The 19,667-nt window shown below is 38.8% G+C and overlaps 1 protein-coding gene across 4 annotated transcripts in view; it reads right to left on the bottom strand.

Annotated features, from left to right (window-relative positions):
- The window catches only part of OCRL (OCRL inositol polyphosphate-5-phosphatase), a 50,320-nt gene that overhangs the window by 8,484 nt on the left and 22,169 nt on the right, over window positions 1–19,667 (bottom strand). For 3 of the 4 annotated variants that reach the window (XM_053892038.1, XM_019427033.2, XM_053892039.1), the window contains 7 exons: window positions 17,151–17,262; window positions 15,462–15,571; window positions 13,478–13,613; window positions 8,768–8,878; window positions 7,949–8,114; window positions 7,449–7,684; window positions 180–203 (listed from right to left, as the gene is read on the bottom strand). In XM_053892038.1, coding sequence (XP_053748013.1) covers window positions 180–203; window positions 7,449–7,684; window positions 7,949–8,114; window positions 8,768–8,878; window positions 13,478–13,613; window positions 15,462–15,571; window positions 17,151–17,262 — 895 coding nt within the window. The remainder of the gene's footprint in view (window positions 1–179; window positions 204–7,448; window positions 7,685–7,948; window positions 8,115–8,767; window positions 8,879–13,477; window positions 13,614–15,461; window positions 15,572–17,150; window positions 17,263–19,667) is intronic. The other variant, XM_019427032.2, reaches the window with a different exon arrangement.

Here is a 19,667-nt window from a genome sequence, read left to right on the forward strand (position 1 = left end):
AGTGCAGTAAATATCTTTTCTATACTTCAGACACACTTAAAAACAGCTGGCAGGACTTTGGTGGATTCTTATGGAGTCAGAGGTCTCTGATATGGCAAAGATTAGGGACAAATTCCAGGGACCACAGTTAAGTGTTAATTAAGCACAGGAAGCACATAACCACCAATGGATTGTATTACCTTTTCTAGGAAGCTGTCTTCTTCCTGAGAGCAGAGCAGGAAAAGAAAGTCATTGACAGACAGAAATCAGAATTAATTTACAGAATTAGAAACAGATCAGTATTATTAGAACTCACTATCTTGCTAGATGTATACACTTTAAACAGCTTTAAATTTTTCAAATAAATTATTGTTGAAAATGGAATATGTTCTCTCTACATGCAAAGTTCTCTATTGTACATATTAAATGTTCATGTGGTTTATCGAGATTATCACTCAAGAAACATACATGTGCAGTTCCAGACTTTTGTGTCCTTTGGCAGCTTCCAGCTGACCTGGCCAAATGCCCAGTGATGGCTCCTTTCCACGTGCTGCCTGGAGGCAGGCCCTGCTGCTATACTATGCGGCTTCCTAAGTCATCCTAATGCCACTCGATGCACGAATTTGGTTGTGAGTCTGACAGTGGCCATTCAGAAGGAGACAATTGGCTACTCCCCTCTCCCTGCCATTCCTTTCACCCTAAGCAGTATCCCACACTCTTTTCCCTCGCCATGTACCTACTCCCCTCCTCAAAGGCCCCTAAACTCCCCAAATATGGAGGTCCCTCTGAAATGTAAATTTATTTCATTTCAGACCTTTGTGGACCAGAAGACCCATAATTATCCCTATTGTGATTTCTTGTATGATATAAGAGAAAAAAGAGAAGCAAAGGAGAGGGAAGAAGGTTAATTGGCTCTGTCTTCTGTGCTTTTATTATAATCCAATAACAAGAGCAACAATAACTACTGCCACCACTTAGGGAGCACCGGCCATGTACTGGAAACTGTAAAATACTTGTATACAATGTCATTTAGTCTGCACAGTAGATATTATTCCCATTTTACAGATGGGGAAACTGAGGCTCTACCAGGTTAAATTATTTGCCCAAGGTCATACTATTAGGTATTAAGTGGCAGGTACAGGATTAGAACTCAGGTCTGACTGACTCTATAGTCATTACCACTATGGTCCCCTAGACAACTCAAAAAATACAATCTAGCTGCTTCCTGGGCAGAGAGGCAGGGCAAGGCTGTGAAAAAGACAGTGAGAAACAAAGCACCATGGTTAGTGGAGAGAGTACAGGCACTAGTGGTAGACAGTCCTGGGTAAAATCTTTGTTCTGCCTCCTATTAATTTTGTACAGACCTTAGGCAAGTTACTAAACTTTATAAAGCCTCAGTTTCTTCATCTCCAAAACAGGGATAATGATATTTACTTTGTAGGACAAGGAAACAGCCTAAAATCCAGGCATGTTGGGGCACTGGTGGTGCAGTATGCCAGCACCTCCCCAGCAACTCCCAGCTGGAATCCTGCCAACGCTGCCACAGGCCACCAAGAACCTGAGTATAAATCACACGTCTCATGTCTGATAGTAAAAGGGGGAGTCCCGATCTTACTATGAGAGACGTGCAGGAGGCTGGAGGTTGGGTAGTGTGTGCTCCCTGATGTTCCAAATAGAATGCTAAATACATTTCCCCCAAACGACTTTTATATATATATGGTGGATAGGCTTTTTAGTATTATTAGATACATTATGGATTAAACAGGCTCTTGTAGGTTTACCTAGACTTTTAAATACCACATATAAGTCGAGCTAAAAATAATCAGAGTAATATTGTCTTATGAAGTATGCAATATTAATAGTATTGTAATTATTTTTTTAATTTAAAAGTTAAATTCTGAATGCCAAACATCTAATTTAACACAATTTTGGAGCACAACCTTTCTTTAAATTTAGGACTACTTATTAAGAAATAGTAGAACTAGCCTAACAGACTTCTCTATTTTTCCTCCCATGAATACATGCCACATGATACGATGAGTAAAACTAGGCAGAGTTTTTATACACTAACCTGTCAAACCAGGCCCTCAAAGCAGTTTTCTTTGAGCAGTGCAAGGCATGCCTTTGGGGGGCGTAGTGGGGGGTGGATGAGAAAGGAGGCTACACAGAAGGGAATGATATGGTCCCTGATTTGGGTATGCAATTGATTTGGGGTAAGAAGTCCCAGAATTTATAGCCTGATATTGTTATAATTCACAGAGAGGAGTTCTCAATAAACGGTTAATATGAAAAACAAGCAAAGGGGTTCAAAAGAAGGAGATGGCTTTAGGCTGGGGCTGTCAGGGGACTTTTCACAATGGAGATGGGACCTAACTAGCCCTTAAAAGATTCATAGGATTTTAAAGAGTAGAGATGGGGTGAGGACACTACAAGTGGGAGGGGCAAAAATAAGCAAAGATTCAGAGAAGGTAAATCCCAAGGTGGGTGTAGGGAAAAGTTGGTCATCTGTTCTGCAGACAGCATGGCAGGATGCTGAGAAAAATAGTGGGAAATAAGTATGAAAAGGAATGTTAAAGTCAGACTTTTGGTGAACTTGAATGACAGGTAAAGCAATTTGGATTGTATTTAGTAGGCATGGGCAGGCCACGGACTACCTTTAAGCAAGGAAGTGATAGGTCCCAAAGCTGTATTATAGAAAGATCAGTCTGACAGCCCTGAAGAGGAAAAATGAATGAGCAGCGATAGAGGCAAAAGGGATTGTTAAGAGGTTATCAAGGTAGATCAAAAAGGAGCGAGTAAACACTTTAACTAATTATGGGAAAACTATTTTTTTTTAAATAAATAGATAAAAGAGAAAACTCTGAAAGAAGAATCAAAAGGACTTTGATTAGATATTGGTGGGGCAGCACATTTATACTGAGAGTTTACCTCTCTGGCTACAGGCATATAGTAGATGTAAATAACTTATTTCAACACTAGGCTCAATTCTGCAAACAGAAACACTACTTAGCCTCCACTGATAAACAGCATACTCCTAAGGTAGTTCTAAGGTTGCTTATAATCACTTAGTTCAACTGACCTGTCCTCTCTCTACAAAAGGCTATGCATTGATTACATTTAAAATGTTTTAATGTTTATTCATTTTTGATCGAGAGAAAGAGAGAGAATGAGAATGAGTGGGGGAGGGGCAGAGAGGGAGAGAGAGACACAAAATCCGAAGCAGGCTCCAGGCTCTGAGCTATCAGCACAGAGACCGACGTGGGGCTCAAACTCATGAGCAGTAAGATCACGACCTGAGCTGAAGTCAGACAGCCACCTAGGTGCCCCTGCATTGATTACATTTAAAAAGGAAACCTAATTCAGATTCCCTAGTGGGGCAACATTGGCATGCTACAAATGCACTGCAAATCATTCTTCACTCCAACACTCATCCCTAGAGGAATTCTGCCAGTAGTAAATGTAGCTAAGATAATGTTAAAGAGTCATTTAGAGGCAGATTCAAATTTAAAAATAAATAGCAAATGGGTGCCTGGGTGGCTCAGTCCATTAAGTGCCCGACTCTTGATTTCAGCTCAGTTCATCATCTCATGGTTCGTGAGTTCAAGCCCTACATCGTGCTATACACTGACAGCACAGACCCTACTTGGGATTCTCGTTCTCCCTCTCTCTACCCCTCCCTTGCTTATGCATTCTCTCAAAAATAAACTTTAACAATAAAAAATAAAAGAAAATAAAAAGCAGAAAACTAAATAGATATCGAAGTTCTAGAAAGGATTAATTAAAATGAAATATAAAAAGGAGAAACACAAACCATACACCTAACAGGATAAGAAATGAGTGGTTGATCAGTAAGACGAAGTAAACACCTAGTGAAAAGATCACTGGGGACGAACTAATCACCAAACCATTATTCTTATTATTTCAACTTTGATATTGTTCTAATAAACATGTCCCCAAGCAAATATAGTCTGTCCATTCATCCTTCAACATTTTTTGTCTCCGTATCTACAAGAAAACCTTTAACCATATCTGGCAAGTTCAAACCTGGTCTGTCCATTAGCCCACTCTATAAGCAAGACCAAGCTGTTCCTCCAAATATGTCAATTTACAACCTCATACTACCCATAAAAGTCTTGTGATAGTTGTAGATGCCCTCTGCTCCAGCATAAACTCATCTGTTGACTTCAAGACTTTCTATTCCCTGCTCCCAACCTACCCAACCAGCCTCACATACTCTTTTCTTTAATCTTCACTCTTCCCAGGGATATCTCTTTTTTTAAGTTTATCTATTTTGAGAGAGAAAGAGAGAGAGAGAGCAAGCATACACATGCACAAATGCGGGAAGGGCAGAGAGAGAGAATCCCAAGCAGGCTCTGTACTGTCAGCACAGAGCCTAACTCAGGGCTTGACCTCACCAACTGTGAGATCATGACCTAGGCTGAAATCAAGAGTTGGATGTTTACCTGATTGAGCCACCCAGGTGCCCCTTCCCAGGGAAATCTTATAATTTTTCATACGTGGTCTTTTTGCTTTCACCTTTTTTTTTTAAAGTAGGCTCAATGCCCTGCATGGAGCCCAACATGGGGCTTGAACTCATGACCCTGAGATCAAGACCTGAGCTGAGATCATGAGTTGGATGCTTAACTGACTGAGCCACCTAGGTGCCTCTGCTTTTACCTTCTAGCATTTATCCATGATGTCCCTTACACCTGGGAGACATGATCACCCAATATGTTAATACATATTTCTTGAATACTTGGACTTAACTCAAAATACTTCTATGATGAACCCCAAATCACTTTTCTAGTCAATTTTATTCTTATGTGCTGAACTTGTTTCTAGTTATGTTAATGTTACATGAATCAAATATGCATTAAAGCCAAAATAAGCTGGTTCTGAGATTGATTTTTATAGAAATTAGCTGGTTAATCAATAAGCTTTTATAACATATAAGGCTTGAGCAAACAGCACAGGAAAGGAATCTATTGTTAATACAAATTACAAGCTCCACAACTCTCATTACAAATGCCTTTCCAAAATATTGACTTACCAAATACACTGGCCATTAACCTGTAAAAGTAGCTAATGTTTAGAGTATCTCTAACCAAATTCCCTATTAACCTCGATTTATAATTTAGTCATATTCTATATATAAGTAAACTTTCATCACCACTAAATTTCAGGAACCCACATAAACTCCATAATACTTTGTTTTCAATGTGTAATGAATAAATATTGATGATTATATGCTAGTTAATAAACTAGAAAATTTTATCTTTATTCTGGAAAAGAATAAAGATAATTACAAACAAATTTTCCTCTGTCACTTGTGCTAATTCCAACTATTCTAGTAGTGGCAAATTCACTATCATTGAGAAGGGCAAGAAGAATGAAAAGGGTTTATGCCAGTATTTCATTCCACATTTGGTGGGAAGAGGGTATGGCACAAGAATCTTTCTGAAACAGTACAAGGAAACTCAACATAGGCACTGAACTCATTTCTGGTTTCACCAAAATTTTAGAGTAAATAATACAATAGAAGATAATGGGTATCATTATTAATAGCATCATCTGATAGGATGTGAAATATCATGTTGGTCTTGGAACAAATATGAACAAATACAAGAAAGCATTGCAGAAGGTCAAAATCAAATCAAAATACAGTGGGAAGATATTACAAATGGGGTACAGATAATTTTAGACTTCAGCTCAGGTCATGATCTCATGTTTCGTGTGTTCAAGCCCCGCATCGGGTTTTGCGCTGACAGCTCAGAGCCTGGAGACTACATTGGATTATGTGTCTCTCTCGCTCTCTGCCCCTCACCTGCTCATGCTCTCTCTCTCTCAAAAATAAATAAACATTTTAAAAAATTTTTCAAAAAAGAGAGGCAGAGTAAGGTGTTCACCAGTGAAGTGACATATCACTACTTAATTTCAGATGGTACAGCAAAAAAAAAAAAAGAACAAAAAAACAAAAAACAAAAAAAAAAAAACACGCCTATTTTATGTAAGGCATGTGGGGGTTCATTGTACTGTCCTTCCCATTTTTCTGTACATCTGCCACTTTCATAATTAAAAGTTGGGAGAAAGAAAACTGGGAAATGATATTTAGGATGGAAGGAAGGGGGCAGGGAAAAAAGGGGAAACTTCATTTAGAATATATCCTAAACAGTAAAATACGAAACTGGAAAGACAGAATATGGTGGTGAAAGGAAAAAAACAAGTATCATAAAAAAATAAGAGAATGTAAGGATGTAAATTTCTGAAGGAAATGGTTCTCTCTCAAACAGAGGTAATACACCCAGTTATGAGGGCTCTAGGGAAACAAGTATAATTCCAAGAAAGAATGCTGGGACTGGACTCAAGTGTTTTAATCTGCCATCTGAGTCATAGCTAAAACAATTCCATGGCAACAGAACAGATCACACAGGCCAGCAGTCTGCCCGCTGGTCTAGCCCTCCTTGCTAGATGATAACATCACTGCTCTGGCGAGGCTGAAGAACATCAACATGAATACTAATAGTAGTGATAAAGTATGGCTGCCACATCACCTCATTTTTCTTGGTAAAAGACCAAAAGCATGCTTTTACAGCCCAAAGAGGTCTGCACACAAATCCAGCAATATTTTTATTTAGAAGAAAAGTCCTTAACAGGATGAACTTGTTACTACATCAATTTACATTATGGAAGGTAGTAAGCATTTCCTATATAAGAACACTGCTATTATAGTTTGGTGTCAGGGAAGGGAAATCCTACTGCTTCCCTTTCTTGAGTCCCATTAAACATGCAGCAAACTTCAGTGTACATTATAATCATGTGGGATGCTGATAAAATGCAGGTTCCTAAGCCCTGCACACCGAGACTGTCCTTCCATTGCCAGAGGTGAACGGAGGGAAGAATCTGTACTTGTTCAAGGACCCCCAGGGATTCTGAGGTTCATTTATAGGTCTGGGCTGCAACATGCAGCCAAGTTTGGGATTAGATATGATGATACAAGTAAGGAATTACCAAACTGGGAATGAGAAAGTCTGGGGGACAGATTCGTTACTAACTTATTCCACTTTGGGAAAGCTATTGTCTCATGCCTCAGTTTTCTCATGTGTTTAATGAGGATAATACTGCCCCCCCCAACTTACTGGACCTCACACACATGCTAATTTATACAAAAGTAACTTAAATTATGAAGAGCATAACAAATAAGCATTAGATCTTTAAGAAGGGAGTCTTTAATCTAATTCAGTGAACACAGTATTATATATTCCTGACAAGAGCCAATTACAGATTACTCTCTCTTTTTTGAGACTTAATCTAATGAAAGTAGTGCTAGAGTAAAGTGACATTCTTGTTCTTATCACTTGACAATTCCCCCAACCCCAGCAAAAGAGAAAGCCCAGAGACAATGAGGACATCACTTAAGTATTGTGAAAATTATATCTAGAGGAGGTTCTGTGTCTTAGGATGTTTCTTACCAAGTCTATGAGTTTGGTTACAGGAACTTCTCGGATTGGTCTTTTCATTCGGCACAAAGCCTCTAAGGATGTACCAAAGCAACTTGGGAGGTAATTTCCACTAATGGTCAAGAAGTAATCTTTGCCTCGATCCAGGTGAAGGACTAGAATATCTTCAATCTTATCTTCCCCTGAGTTCAGGATGGTCACAGAGTCTTTGCTGACATACACATCAAGGGAAATGTCCACGGTCTCATCTGAAATATAAGAAATGACACATGGTAACAGAAACTTATGGTGGAAAAGTGAAAGGAGATGAAAACCAACAGAAGAAGTGTCCTCTAAAAAGTCATCAGGTGATGAAGGAGAGACTAGACACACAAAAGAGATCTCCCCAATATAATGACAGTAAAGGTAAGAGACATGTGGTTAGAAAACATGAAGTTAAACAGAGGGAGGGGGTGGGAGCCAGGGGGAGAGGATGCATTGCAAGCAGAGACAATGGTAAAGGGACAACTCACTTGGCTCCAAGTAGCCCTCAAAAGGTTCAGCCCGAAGCCATGGTTTGCAGTACTGGCTGTCATTAAGTTTAGGGATGAAAGAAAAATGGCAGGGAACCTGTCCATTGTTGCTGATCTGGAACTTCTCCTTTTGTAGTTGCCGAAACTTCACATTCTCAAACACAAACTGGGGAATAACAGACAGACACAAACATGCATCACTAGTAGGGGAAGTCAGTCAGTTGGATTATTCCATAGGGAATATGAATAAAGAATAAGGTAATTATTATTGACCAGGTGTGCAACTATTGTCTGTACGCCTTCACTGACTGAGCTGGCTGTATGCCACGTCCTCTCATTTGTTATTCTACTCACACCAGAAGAGGAATTAGGCAGCTTCTGCTACTTCTCTGGACTACTCTGATTATTCCTGAGATCCTAAGAGGATAACCCAACCTTGGGTCAGGACATTCATCCCATGACCAAATCCTGGTTCCTGAGATATGAATTAACCGGCAGCTCTGAAATACTAAGTAAGAAAAGCTAACATCTGAGGGCTTACTTTGTGCTGGGCACCATTTTAAGAGCTTCACATGTATTAACTCATGTAATCCTCACAACCACCCCTTTAACCAGAAAAGGAAAGTGTGGCTGAGAGTTAGACACGCACCTCTGGTCATACATCTACTAAATGACAGTGCTGGAATCAGCATGGAGGCAGTTTGACTTCAACACACATGGTTTTCACCACTTTGTTGTGTTGCCTTCTCTAACAAACATGCTTTCCCCTGCACTGACCATGATGGGCACTGCATGGGGAAGCCATGTATTTTTGCTCACCTCCCTCCTGCTGAGCTCCAAGGAAGGAAGGAAGTCATTTTCCATTCTGTCCATGATGCGTACAATATCTTCAAACACTTTCCGATACCTCCGTTCATCCACAACCTTCACCTGAAAGAAAGTAAACCCTCTTTTCAGTCTTACATGCTCCTAGCTCATCTTCCTTTGAGATTACCTAACAATTTAAAAGGCGTTGTTACAGCAACCATTTAAAATAAAATGTGGTGCAAACAACATCTTCAAACACTTTCTGAAATATCACTCCATCCACAACTTTTACCTCAAAGAAAACAGATCCTTATTTTAGTCTTGTGTGCTCTCAGCTTGAATCTCTAAGAGTCTAACAATTTTTTAAACATCACTAAAACAAATATAAATTAAACTAAGCATTTCAGCACTACACACTTTATGGTAAAGGTAAGGTTAATTGGTTAACTTCCTGGAAAAGGAAAAGGTTAAACCTCTGTGCTAAAAAGCTTGGCAGTAAAAAAAAAAATAAAATAAAATAAATAAATAAATAAATAAATAAATAAAAAGCTTGGCAGTAATATTTGGGAAGAATATTTTCTTGCTCCATTGTTAAGTTATTTGGGGTTGGGGGAAATGTGACAATTATGGTAAAAATTATTTCCTGCATTGCACAAATTAAGTGTCAAAACATACCTACTACTGTTTCTAACAATGATCACAAAGCGCTGAAACAGCAGAAAAATGATTAAAGCATTTAATTCTATTAGCTGCTATGCGCAATGCCAAGAATCATAATGTCAGTGCGTTATATCATTATATAATGATAAAGATACATTACTAAACAGATCCTATGGTTATTTTAGAGAAGAGCCAATACAAAATGCCCTAGATTAGGGTAAAAAAAGCATGACAAACAAATCATCTTGACTAATAGATCAAAAAATTTTCCCATCTGACACAGCACTTTCAGCTTCCTGAAATAGCTTTGGGTTTTTTTCACTATTAAACTTCATACAAATCAATGCCAAAAATGAACATAATTAACATAGCATTTTAACTTATTGAGGTTGCAGCTTCTTTTTAGAAAGAAAACTTCACGAATTCCATGTTGAGGGAAAAAAAAGGACTGATGCATGTAGCAGAGGTTGTAAATCAAATATGGAAAATAAAAGCATCAAAGCTGAGCCAAAGATCTCAATGACTGGGAAGGTTTTTACATGTCTAAACCATAACTCTTAGAGAACTGAGGCCCAAGCAATCGCTAGTGTCACCAGGGTCCATACTATAGTGTTAAGAGAAATTTTATATATTTTTAATATTTTTATAAAATTTTGCAACTTCTTATTTCATAAAGTATTTTATGTGTGTCATCTTTTCACAATAACCAGCCAGACTACCAAAGCAAGGATTATTCTTCTGATCCTTGAGAATATCAAGATACAAAAAGATCAGCTAAGTTGCTCACTGCCACAGTTGTATCCACAATTGTATCCAATTGTTGTATCTGGACCTCTAGTGTAAGATCCTTTCCAAAATACCAGGTACGCAACAGGATTAATTCAGGTAGGTCTTAAAAAATGCAGATGCCTTGGCCTACTGCATTTTTTAAAAAGATCTCTAGGCAATTTCTCTGTCCACCAAAGTCTGAGAACCAATGCAACAGATCCCATTACCAAGTACAGGGGTGAAAACCATATCTCAGCTAGCCCACAGCAAGTCTTCTGAAGTTAATTAACTGGCCATTGAGCACTTGGTCCCTTTATTAACAGTCATTGATGACAATGGTGGTAAAAATATAATGTGGTTTCTTAAAGCCTCTAATCATGCCCAAGCATGCCCAAGAGACCAAAATATGGGGTGGTTAACTCAATAAACTCAAAACTTTTCTCAGTGGGTTATCATGATCATACCCCTTAATGGCATATCAAGGATAATGAAGGGGAAAACCACCATAAGAATGTCACCACCTGATACACCCACTTTAGAAAAGGAAATTACCAACAAAATTAGGAATTAAGAATGAGTTAGATGATTAATGAGCTAGATATTTACGTAGTAACATGGGTAGCTCTCCAAGACACACCACTGAATTTTTTTTTTAAAAAGCAAGCTGCAGACCAACAAATACGGTATGAGACCATTTATGATATATGTACCAATATACAAAACAATATTGTATATGGGTAAACACTGAAAAGCATATGCAAAGTCTAGAAGTGTGTTGTTCAAGATTATAGCCAGTAGCCACATATGGATATTTAAATTTACATTACTGCAGGGGCGTCTGGGTTGCTCAGTTGGTTAAGTGGCTGCCTTTGGCTCAGGTCATGATCAGTTAGTGGGTCTGAGCCCTGCGTGGGGCTCTGTGCTGACACCTCACAGCCTGGAGCCTGCTTCTGGTTCTGTGTCTCCTTCTCTCTCTGCCCCTTTCCTGCTTGCACTCTGTCTCTCTCTCTCAAAAATAAACATTAAGGTTTTTTAAATTTACATTACTTCAAATTAAATAAAATTGAAAATTCAGCTCTCTCAGTCTCACTACCCACACTTCAAGTGATCAATAGCTACCTGAAGCTAGTAGCTTTTGTACTGGACAGGATAGATCTATAACATTTCCATCATCACAGAAAGACCTATTGGACTATACTGGTCTAGAAAGATATAAATTCATAATGGTAGTTGGCCTGGCTGGAAAGTGGGCGTTTGGGACAAAGGTGGGAGTAGAACAGGGATTGAAGAACTTCAGCCTTATCTGTAAATTTTGCTTAAAACGTTTTTTTTTTAATTTTAAAGAGAAAGCACTTTTGATTTCCTGCATAATTTAAGTAGTATTAAAAATTAGAAAGGTAGACATTTATTAAAGATACACAAAAATACACAGGTAGTATGGAGAATTTTTAACTATCCTGCTGGGAGCTCTGGATTAATATGTGTGGAATATTACAAATATTCCAAGGTTCTGAAAAGAAATACAAACAAAAAAGCCAAGCACAGCTGATTAAACCAAAAAGGTTAGTGTCTGGGGAAAGACATCCTTTTAAAAATGAATTAAGAGAATTCAAATGAAGAAAACAGAGCAGCTCACAAGTACAAAATAGAAATTAGGTGGGCTAGAAATAGTATCTAAAGGTTTATGTAGTCTGTAAGTTCTTTGTAACTATAGATTCATTGTGGGGTTAGTGGAAAGAACATCCATAGGCTTGGGAGTTAAACAGACAAGATTAAAATCTTAGCTCTCCTTCCGGTTGAATGCTGTTAAGGAAGTTATTTTAACTCATTAGTTCTCCATTTGCTCATCTGTTAAATGAGAAATATTTAACTCATAGTACTGTTGTGAGGAGTAAATGAGATATGTGTAAACTGCCCATCCCAGTCCCCAGCACACATAGCTACTATTTGAGAAAAACTATTATTTATTATTATTTTAAAATTTCAAAATGGATAAAAGTCAAGTCACAATTGCTTCAGATTATTCTAAGACCAAGAAGTAACTTTGTAAATAAAGGAAATACCCCCCAAATTCCCCTTTAAGACAGAAGGATAAGACATGTTGGGGATAATCTATCTCAGAAGCAAAAAGAATCAACATATACACAGAGGAAAGAAATCTACCCTATTATGCTCTTTGCATGTCTTAACTCATTAATCCCCATAAGTAGTACCACTGTTATCCCCATTTTATAGTGGAGGAAACTGAGGCATAGGGCTGTTACATAAATTTTCATGGTTACATGGTCAGGAAGTAGTTGAACAAGGATGCAAATCTAAGCAGTCTATAAAGTCCACCCTATCAAGCACTGAACTATATAGATTCTGACAGATTACATGACTGTAGGTCTGGGAAATCTACAAGAAATAATCTAAATGTACTAGCTGTCATGGGGTGTCTGGGTGGCTCAGTCAGTTGGGCATCTGACTTCGGCTCAGGTCATGATCTCACAGTCTGTGAGTTCAAGCCCTGCATCCAGCTCTGTGCTGACAATCCAGAGGCTGGAGCCTGCTTCGGATTCTGTGTCTTCCTCTCTCTCTGCCCCTCCCCTGCTCGCGCTCTGTCTCTCTCTTTCTCAAAAATAAATAAAGATTAAAAAAATTTTTTTAATGTATTAGCTGTAATAAATTAAATCAACAAGATCCCAAGATATAACCTACATATACACACAGCTAGAAAATACAATGTGAAAGCAAAAACTACTCACAACAGAGACAAAAAAAATTAACTGGCCATTAATCCAGCCTAGGATGCAACAGAGTTAAAGAAAAATTTAAAACATGTGCTCCTGAATAGGAAAGTTTCACTAATAGTACAGCTGACAATATGCCTTTAAGCTAATATACAGATTTGGTTGTATGCTGATCAGTCTATGCCTTTGTTCTTGCTGTTCCCAGCCCCTCCACCTGGAACCTCTCTCCTAGGCCTTTCCCTCCTTACTATCTATCTACTCATTCTTTAAAACCTAGCTTCTAACTCTTCTTTATGAATAACAACTTTAGGAGGCTAAGGTTACCACCCAGCCACTCTGCAGCATGAGAAACATCTGTGTCACTAAAAGGCCAAGCTCATTAAGAACCATATGGACAGCATTTAGGACGGTTGGGGGCACTAATTTCTCAAAGTTGCAAATAATTATTTGGTTATGGTAACATTTATGGCTCACTGAACTACTGATCTGTTTTGAGTCTAAATGATGCTCTAAGAATATATACTTAACCTACAAACAAATAAATGAACAAACAAGTGTTTACCCCAATATGGAAGAGGGCGCTAACAGGCTTGTGGTCACTGGTTTTTAGTTCCATATGACTCCGGTAATGAAGCTGATTAACATTTGTTCCTCTCCAAAGAATCCGGTCACACCAGGCTGGAACCCGACATTTCCCACTGCAAATAAAGAAAGGAATTATGAAGGGAACATACCACACAAGAATGTAATACCTACCACACTGGTTTAGACCAGGGTTAGGCCGTCTTGTTAAATGCTTCTCCTTCCCTAATGATCCCAACTATAATATTCCCTACTATACTGCAAACTCTGTAAAGGGTCTGTGTCTGTTTGTTTGCCACTGAATCTCCAAACCCTAGCACAGTGTCTTGTGCAAAGTAGGTGCTCAATGATTAGTTATGTAATGAATGAATAAACAGTGCTCCCCAAATTAGCATTACATCTTTAACAACATTGCCCCAGAGGAAAATATAATAGCATCTTCTTAAAATATCCTCAGAAGGTCAGGATTATACTCAGAATACTTTGCTCTATGACATTTTGCAATGACATTTCACAACAGATAGACAACTGGTAAGAATCTAAAAATCCAATGCTATATTCCTAGACTGGGCTTGATCTCTGGAAATAACTAGAGATTTCTCCTTTTCAACCTGGACTTTCATGACTAGCTTCTTCAAATAGAGATGAACTAACATCTAAGCATGCAAGTCTGAACATATAACAGCCCATAGAATACCAAGGGTAGGGAAAAAGCCTAGTCATCATTCAATTAAAATAAGTAACACCTTGTACACCTAAGCCACAAGGTGACACACATAAGTTCTTATCAGTAGCTCTTCAAATGACTCTCAAGTCAGGTGAGTGGAAGAAACAAAGTGAGGTGTACAAGATCTTTGAGTGTCACTTTTCACTTGCTTACCAGCTCGCTCAGAGCACAGGAATGCAGACCCCTCTCCACCCCATCCTAGTGCTCTCTGAGTCTAAAGAAGTTTAATATGCCCAGAGATTTTCCTTCTCTTTCAATCTTCTGGGCTCAGCCAACCAGTACGCCATAGGGAACAAAGAGACAGTAGGTAGAAGGCAAATAGCAGGAACATACTGACAGAGGTACTTAACTAGGAGTTATCAGGAAATCAAAGGGCCCCCTGGGCAATGGTTCTCAGCTTTCTCTGGCAGTTGCAGAGGTCAGGCCCAGGCATCAGTATTTTTTAAATGTTTTATTTACTTTTGAGAGAGAGCATGTGAGCAGGGGAGGGGCAGAGGGGGCAGGGAACAGAAGATCTGAAGCCAACTCTGCACTGACAGCAGTGAGCTTGCAGGCATCAGTATTTTTTTTTTTAATTTTTTTTCAACGTTTTTTATTTATTTTTGGGACAGAGAGAGACAGAGCATGAACGGGGGAGGGGCAGAGAGAGAGGGAGACACAGAATCGGAAACAGGCTCCAGGCTCCGAGCCATCAGCCCAGAGCCTGACGCGGGGCTCGAACTCACGGACCGCGAGATCGTGACCTGGCTGAAGTCGGATGCTTAACCGACTGCGCCACCCAGGCGCCCCCAGGCATCAGTATTTTTAAAAGTCCCCCAATAGATTCTAATGTGTGATCAGGACTGAGAACCATTGTGCTGGAAGAGCCTTTTGTGACTCAATTTCTGGTGTTCACAGTTGAAGAGTTGAGAAACAATTTGGATAAAACAATGAGAACAGGACAATAGATAACGAGATGGGAGGGGGTCAGGAAGGTAAAAATCTCAGCAAGTCTGTTGAGATGATAGAAATAAGGCACTGCAGACAGCCCATAAAATTTCAACAAAAGTAATACTTTAAGATAAATTCACCTGTGAGTACACATGCATTAAAAACTCTTCTGTAACAGCACTGAACCATTAGGTCTTTATATCTGCATCTGGCATGACCTAAAAATTCCTAGCCGTTCACCAATCTGTAGGGACAGAAATAATACCAGGCCTGAACCTATTCTGTGACAAGGTTCTTGTCACTTTACCTGGAATCCCATCGGTCTGTTTTAGAGTCATACTTATAAGTGGGGATAAACTTGATTTCTCCTTCAGTGAAGTCAGCAAAAGCTTTTTTCTGTGTGCGCTGAATATTTAGCTAGAGATAGAAAAAAGCATCACATAAGCAGGGTAACACCATCTTAATACAGGTGATTATCAGGTTGATCAACGATTTCTAACTATCAAGTTTCATTGCCTTTGCAACTGTCAGAGTGCATAAATAAAATTTCTGTACCTTATGAATTAAATCTTGCCATTCCCATGACATCTAAACTCACCCACAGATAGAATGCTCATTATGTGCAAATCACTAATTTTTTATTGCTAATAGTGGTTGGGTGGGGCACCTGGGTCGCTCAGTTAAGTGTCTGACTTCGGCTCAGGTCATGATCTTGTCATTGGGGAGTTCCAGCCCTGCATCAGGCTCTGTGCTAACAGCTCAGAGCCTGGAGCCTGCTTCAGATTCTGTGTCTCCCCCTCTCTCTAACCCTCCCATGCTCATGCTCTGTCTCTGTCTCTCAATAATAAATAAATGTTAAAAAAAATTTTTTTAAATTTTAAAAATAGTGGTTGAGTAAAATGGAAAAATGAAATAAGAATAATCTTTCTCTGAAGTTGGACAGGAGTCATCTAGCGCAATTTTAATTTTTTAAAAAAGCACACAATTGTTGAACGGATAATTCCAAAAGCCAAATTCAGTGAATAGTTATGGATCGTTTTGAAAGTTATCCTCACTCAAATACTCTACCAGAATTACATAAGACTCAGAATTTATTCTAACTGTACCCCCTTTGGAAACATGACAGAGGAAGAAATGCAAAGACATTAGCCAGTCAACCTCAATATGAAGAAAGAGCCCAAAAAGACTCACTATATGTATATAAAAAAAATTCTACTGCAAAACTCCTACATTTTTACTATGTCTAAAGGTCAAAAAGGCTTTCATAAGGATTTAAAGACATTAAAATCAAGTCGAAACATTTTCTTCCCTCCATAAGAAGTGTTCACTTTTAGCAACCAGTATCCATAAGCTGAAGTAAAAATTCAAGTCATGTGCCAGGTTCCAAGGCAAATTTACAGAAAACTAGGTTCCTGAATACCAAGTTTTATATAAATGTTACTAAATCAATGCTTTTCCCACAGGTTTTAACATCTATAAGCCAGCCAGGCCCAACTTCTCAATCAGTTCCCATTAGACCACAGTCTGTGCTATTTATCCCAAACTTCTGTTCTTCCCAATCCCCTCACAGGGCCTCCCTCTTTTACTTCTATGCTGTTGCTAAGACTGCCAAGTAATCATAGAGCAACTTTCCCTGTCCCATCTGCCAAACCGCATCAACATAGCTGAAGGCCCACTTCCTCCCGGAAGTGGTCTCCAATTAACCCCACCCATTATCCAACTTATTTTATATAAATCTCTAAAATCTCTTCTTGATAAAGACAATGAACAAATGTTATATTTACTTTTTATCTCCCATTCTCCTATGCAAGCGCTCAATAAAAGCACTACAAACCTTTGTGCATTCGCTGCATCGCTAGTCACACTGTTTTCCCAAGACAATGAGACCTTTCCATCTATTCCTAGAGTAAGACACACCTCCCACACATATATCTCATAAACCAAACAATTTTACCTGCCATCTAGGAACATACCCATAAAACGAAAATTTACTTACCTGGTCAAACTTCAAGAGTCTCTGAAGGTCATTCTTGTTTATAAGACTCTTCACTTCATTGGCATCAGGCATGCAAAGCCTATAGTTCAAATCTCCCAACCAGATGACAACACTGAAGATCAAGAAATACAGGAACAGAAGTAGTAAGAATTACCATAACAAGTCAATCAGAGAAGAATGGAAAGAAGAAAACTAGTAGATTGTTGATAAGGATTCATTTATCACTACCTGACACAAGGAGTTTAAGCTGTAACTTATCCTCTGGGGGCAAGTACTACCAACACCTGAGAAGGACTAGGGATTACCAAATAGGTGGGAAGATAGGCACTCCGTACATGAAGAACAAAGAGAGGGAAATACAGTATATGTGTGGAATTCAGAAGCTAAGGAGTTAACTGCCTAAAAGAAGCATGTAGTTTATTTGCTGGACTAGCTCCAAAATTTTGTCTGGCTTCCTGCCCCTCTTCCAGGGGAAGAGAATCTGAACATTTTCTGCCTCTCTGAGCCCTGACATTCTGCAGACTCTTAACTAAGGTCTGCGTGGTCTGACCAGCTATGCACCATAGCCAATTTGCCTACTCCTGCCCCAGATGAACAGTCCAAGTCTCAGGCAGGAAGGAGACTGGCTTGCCACAGGCCCCTAGATGAGCTGAGAGTCCCCCCACAGGGAAGACCCAGAAATTACCACACTAAAAAGGATTCTCCTGTGAGCTATCTCAAGTCCTGAATGGGTCTCTTTGCCAATCTTAAATGCAACATGAAATTTCTGGAATCCTGAGGAAATAAATTTAAGGCATTTCAGGACAACCTCATGACCATTAATGTCAAGGCCTTGACTTTACTACCACAAAGCAGAATTCTATAGGATCCTCGGGGCACCTGGGTGGCTCAGTCAGCTGAGCGTCCGACTTCAGCTCAGGTCATGATCTCGCGGTTTGTGAGTTCGGGCCCCGTGTCGGGCTCTGTGCTGAACACTCAGAGCCTGGAGCCTGCTTCGGATTCTGTGTCTTCCTCTCTCTCTGCCCCTCTCCTGCTCACGCTCTGTCTCTCCCTCTCTCTCAAAAATAAATAAACATAAAAAAAATTAAAAAAAAAAGAATTCTATAGGATCCTAATTATTGAGACATTATGGAATCAGGCCAATATCACTACTCTTCCCTACTATTTTCCCAAATACCCTACTCTGTGCTGATCCTAATATGTTAAATTATCTTTTGTTTTCCTAATTCCCATCTCAAATCACTTATTCCAAATCACACCACCCTCTCAGAATTTCAATTACCCATATTAATTTCTTGAAGACTAATCATTTTGTACTACCCAGTCCATCCCTCAACTGATTTCTGCTTGTATTCTTATTAAGTCCCATTCTTCACAAACTTTTCTCATATTATCCTGTTGATCCATTGTTGTCTACATCTCCAGTGCCCCAATTCTTAATGATTCACAGCCATTAAAAAAATAATATAGATATAATACAATATATATATAATGCATAAATTAATATAATACATATACACACTGGCTTGGAATGAGACCCACAATAGGACAATACAGTTCTCTATACTGAGTGTGCATGTGTTTGTATATAGAGAAAGGTCTAGAACAGCACTATTCAAAGGAAATAAGATGCATGTCAGATATGTAATTTTAAATTTTTTAGTAGCTGCATTTAAAAATGAAAAGAAACAAATGAATATAACTTTAACAATATATTTCATTTAACTCAATATATCCAAATTATCATTTCGACATGTAATCAATATTGAAAAATGGAGATATTTTACATTTTTCTTACTAAGTCTCTGAAAATCCAGTGTATAGTTTATGCTTACAATACATCTCAGTTTGGACTAGCTACTTCTAAGTGTCCAATAGCCACCTATGGCTACTAACTATCACATTGGACAGCACAGTTCCAGGATACACACCAAACTATTAATAACACTTTCCTTTGAAGATAGAAACTGGCTAGGGGACAGCAAAGTGATTTCTACTTTTATCTTTTATTACATTCATAATAAACATTTCTATTTTATAATAAAAAACAATAAAGGGGTGCCTGATGGCTCAGTCAGTTAAGCACCTGACTCATGATTTCCATTCAGGTCATGAGTTCACGGTTTGTGGGTTCAAACTCCACATCAGGCTCCACACTGGCAGTGCAGAGCCTGTTTGAGACTGTGTCTCTTTCTTTCCCTCTCTCTCTCTTTCTCTCTCTCTCTCTCTGCCCCTCCCCCGCCCATGCTCACTCTCTCTCTCCAAATAAACTTAAAAAATTTTTTTAAATAATAAAAACTGACTCCAATTGACACACCCCTCCAGCATTACTTTTACATGCCCACTAATAGAACCTCTAATAGCAAATCTGATTTCTCTGTCTCAGTGAATCTCCTCAGTGAATCTGCCTCAGTGAATTCCTCAAAAACCCGCTCTTCTTTGCAACTCCAATCCCTAAATAGTATTCATTCACTCTTCACAGTTCCATAGTTTCCTACCAGTTTAATCTCATTTCAG

Source organism: Panthera pardus, unplaced genomic scaffold (genome assembly GCF_024362965.1).
Source record: "Panthera pardus isolate Hobbes unplaced genomic scaffold, ASM2436296v1 HiC_scaffold_27, whole genome shotgun sequence".
NCBI classification, from domain to species: domain Eukaryota; kingdom Metazoa; phylum Chordata; class Mammalia; order Carnivora; family Felidae; genus Panthera; species Panthera pardus.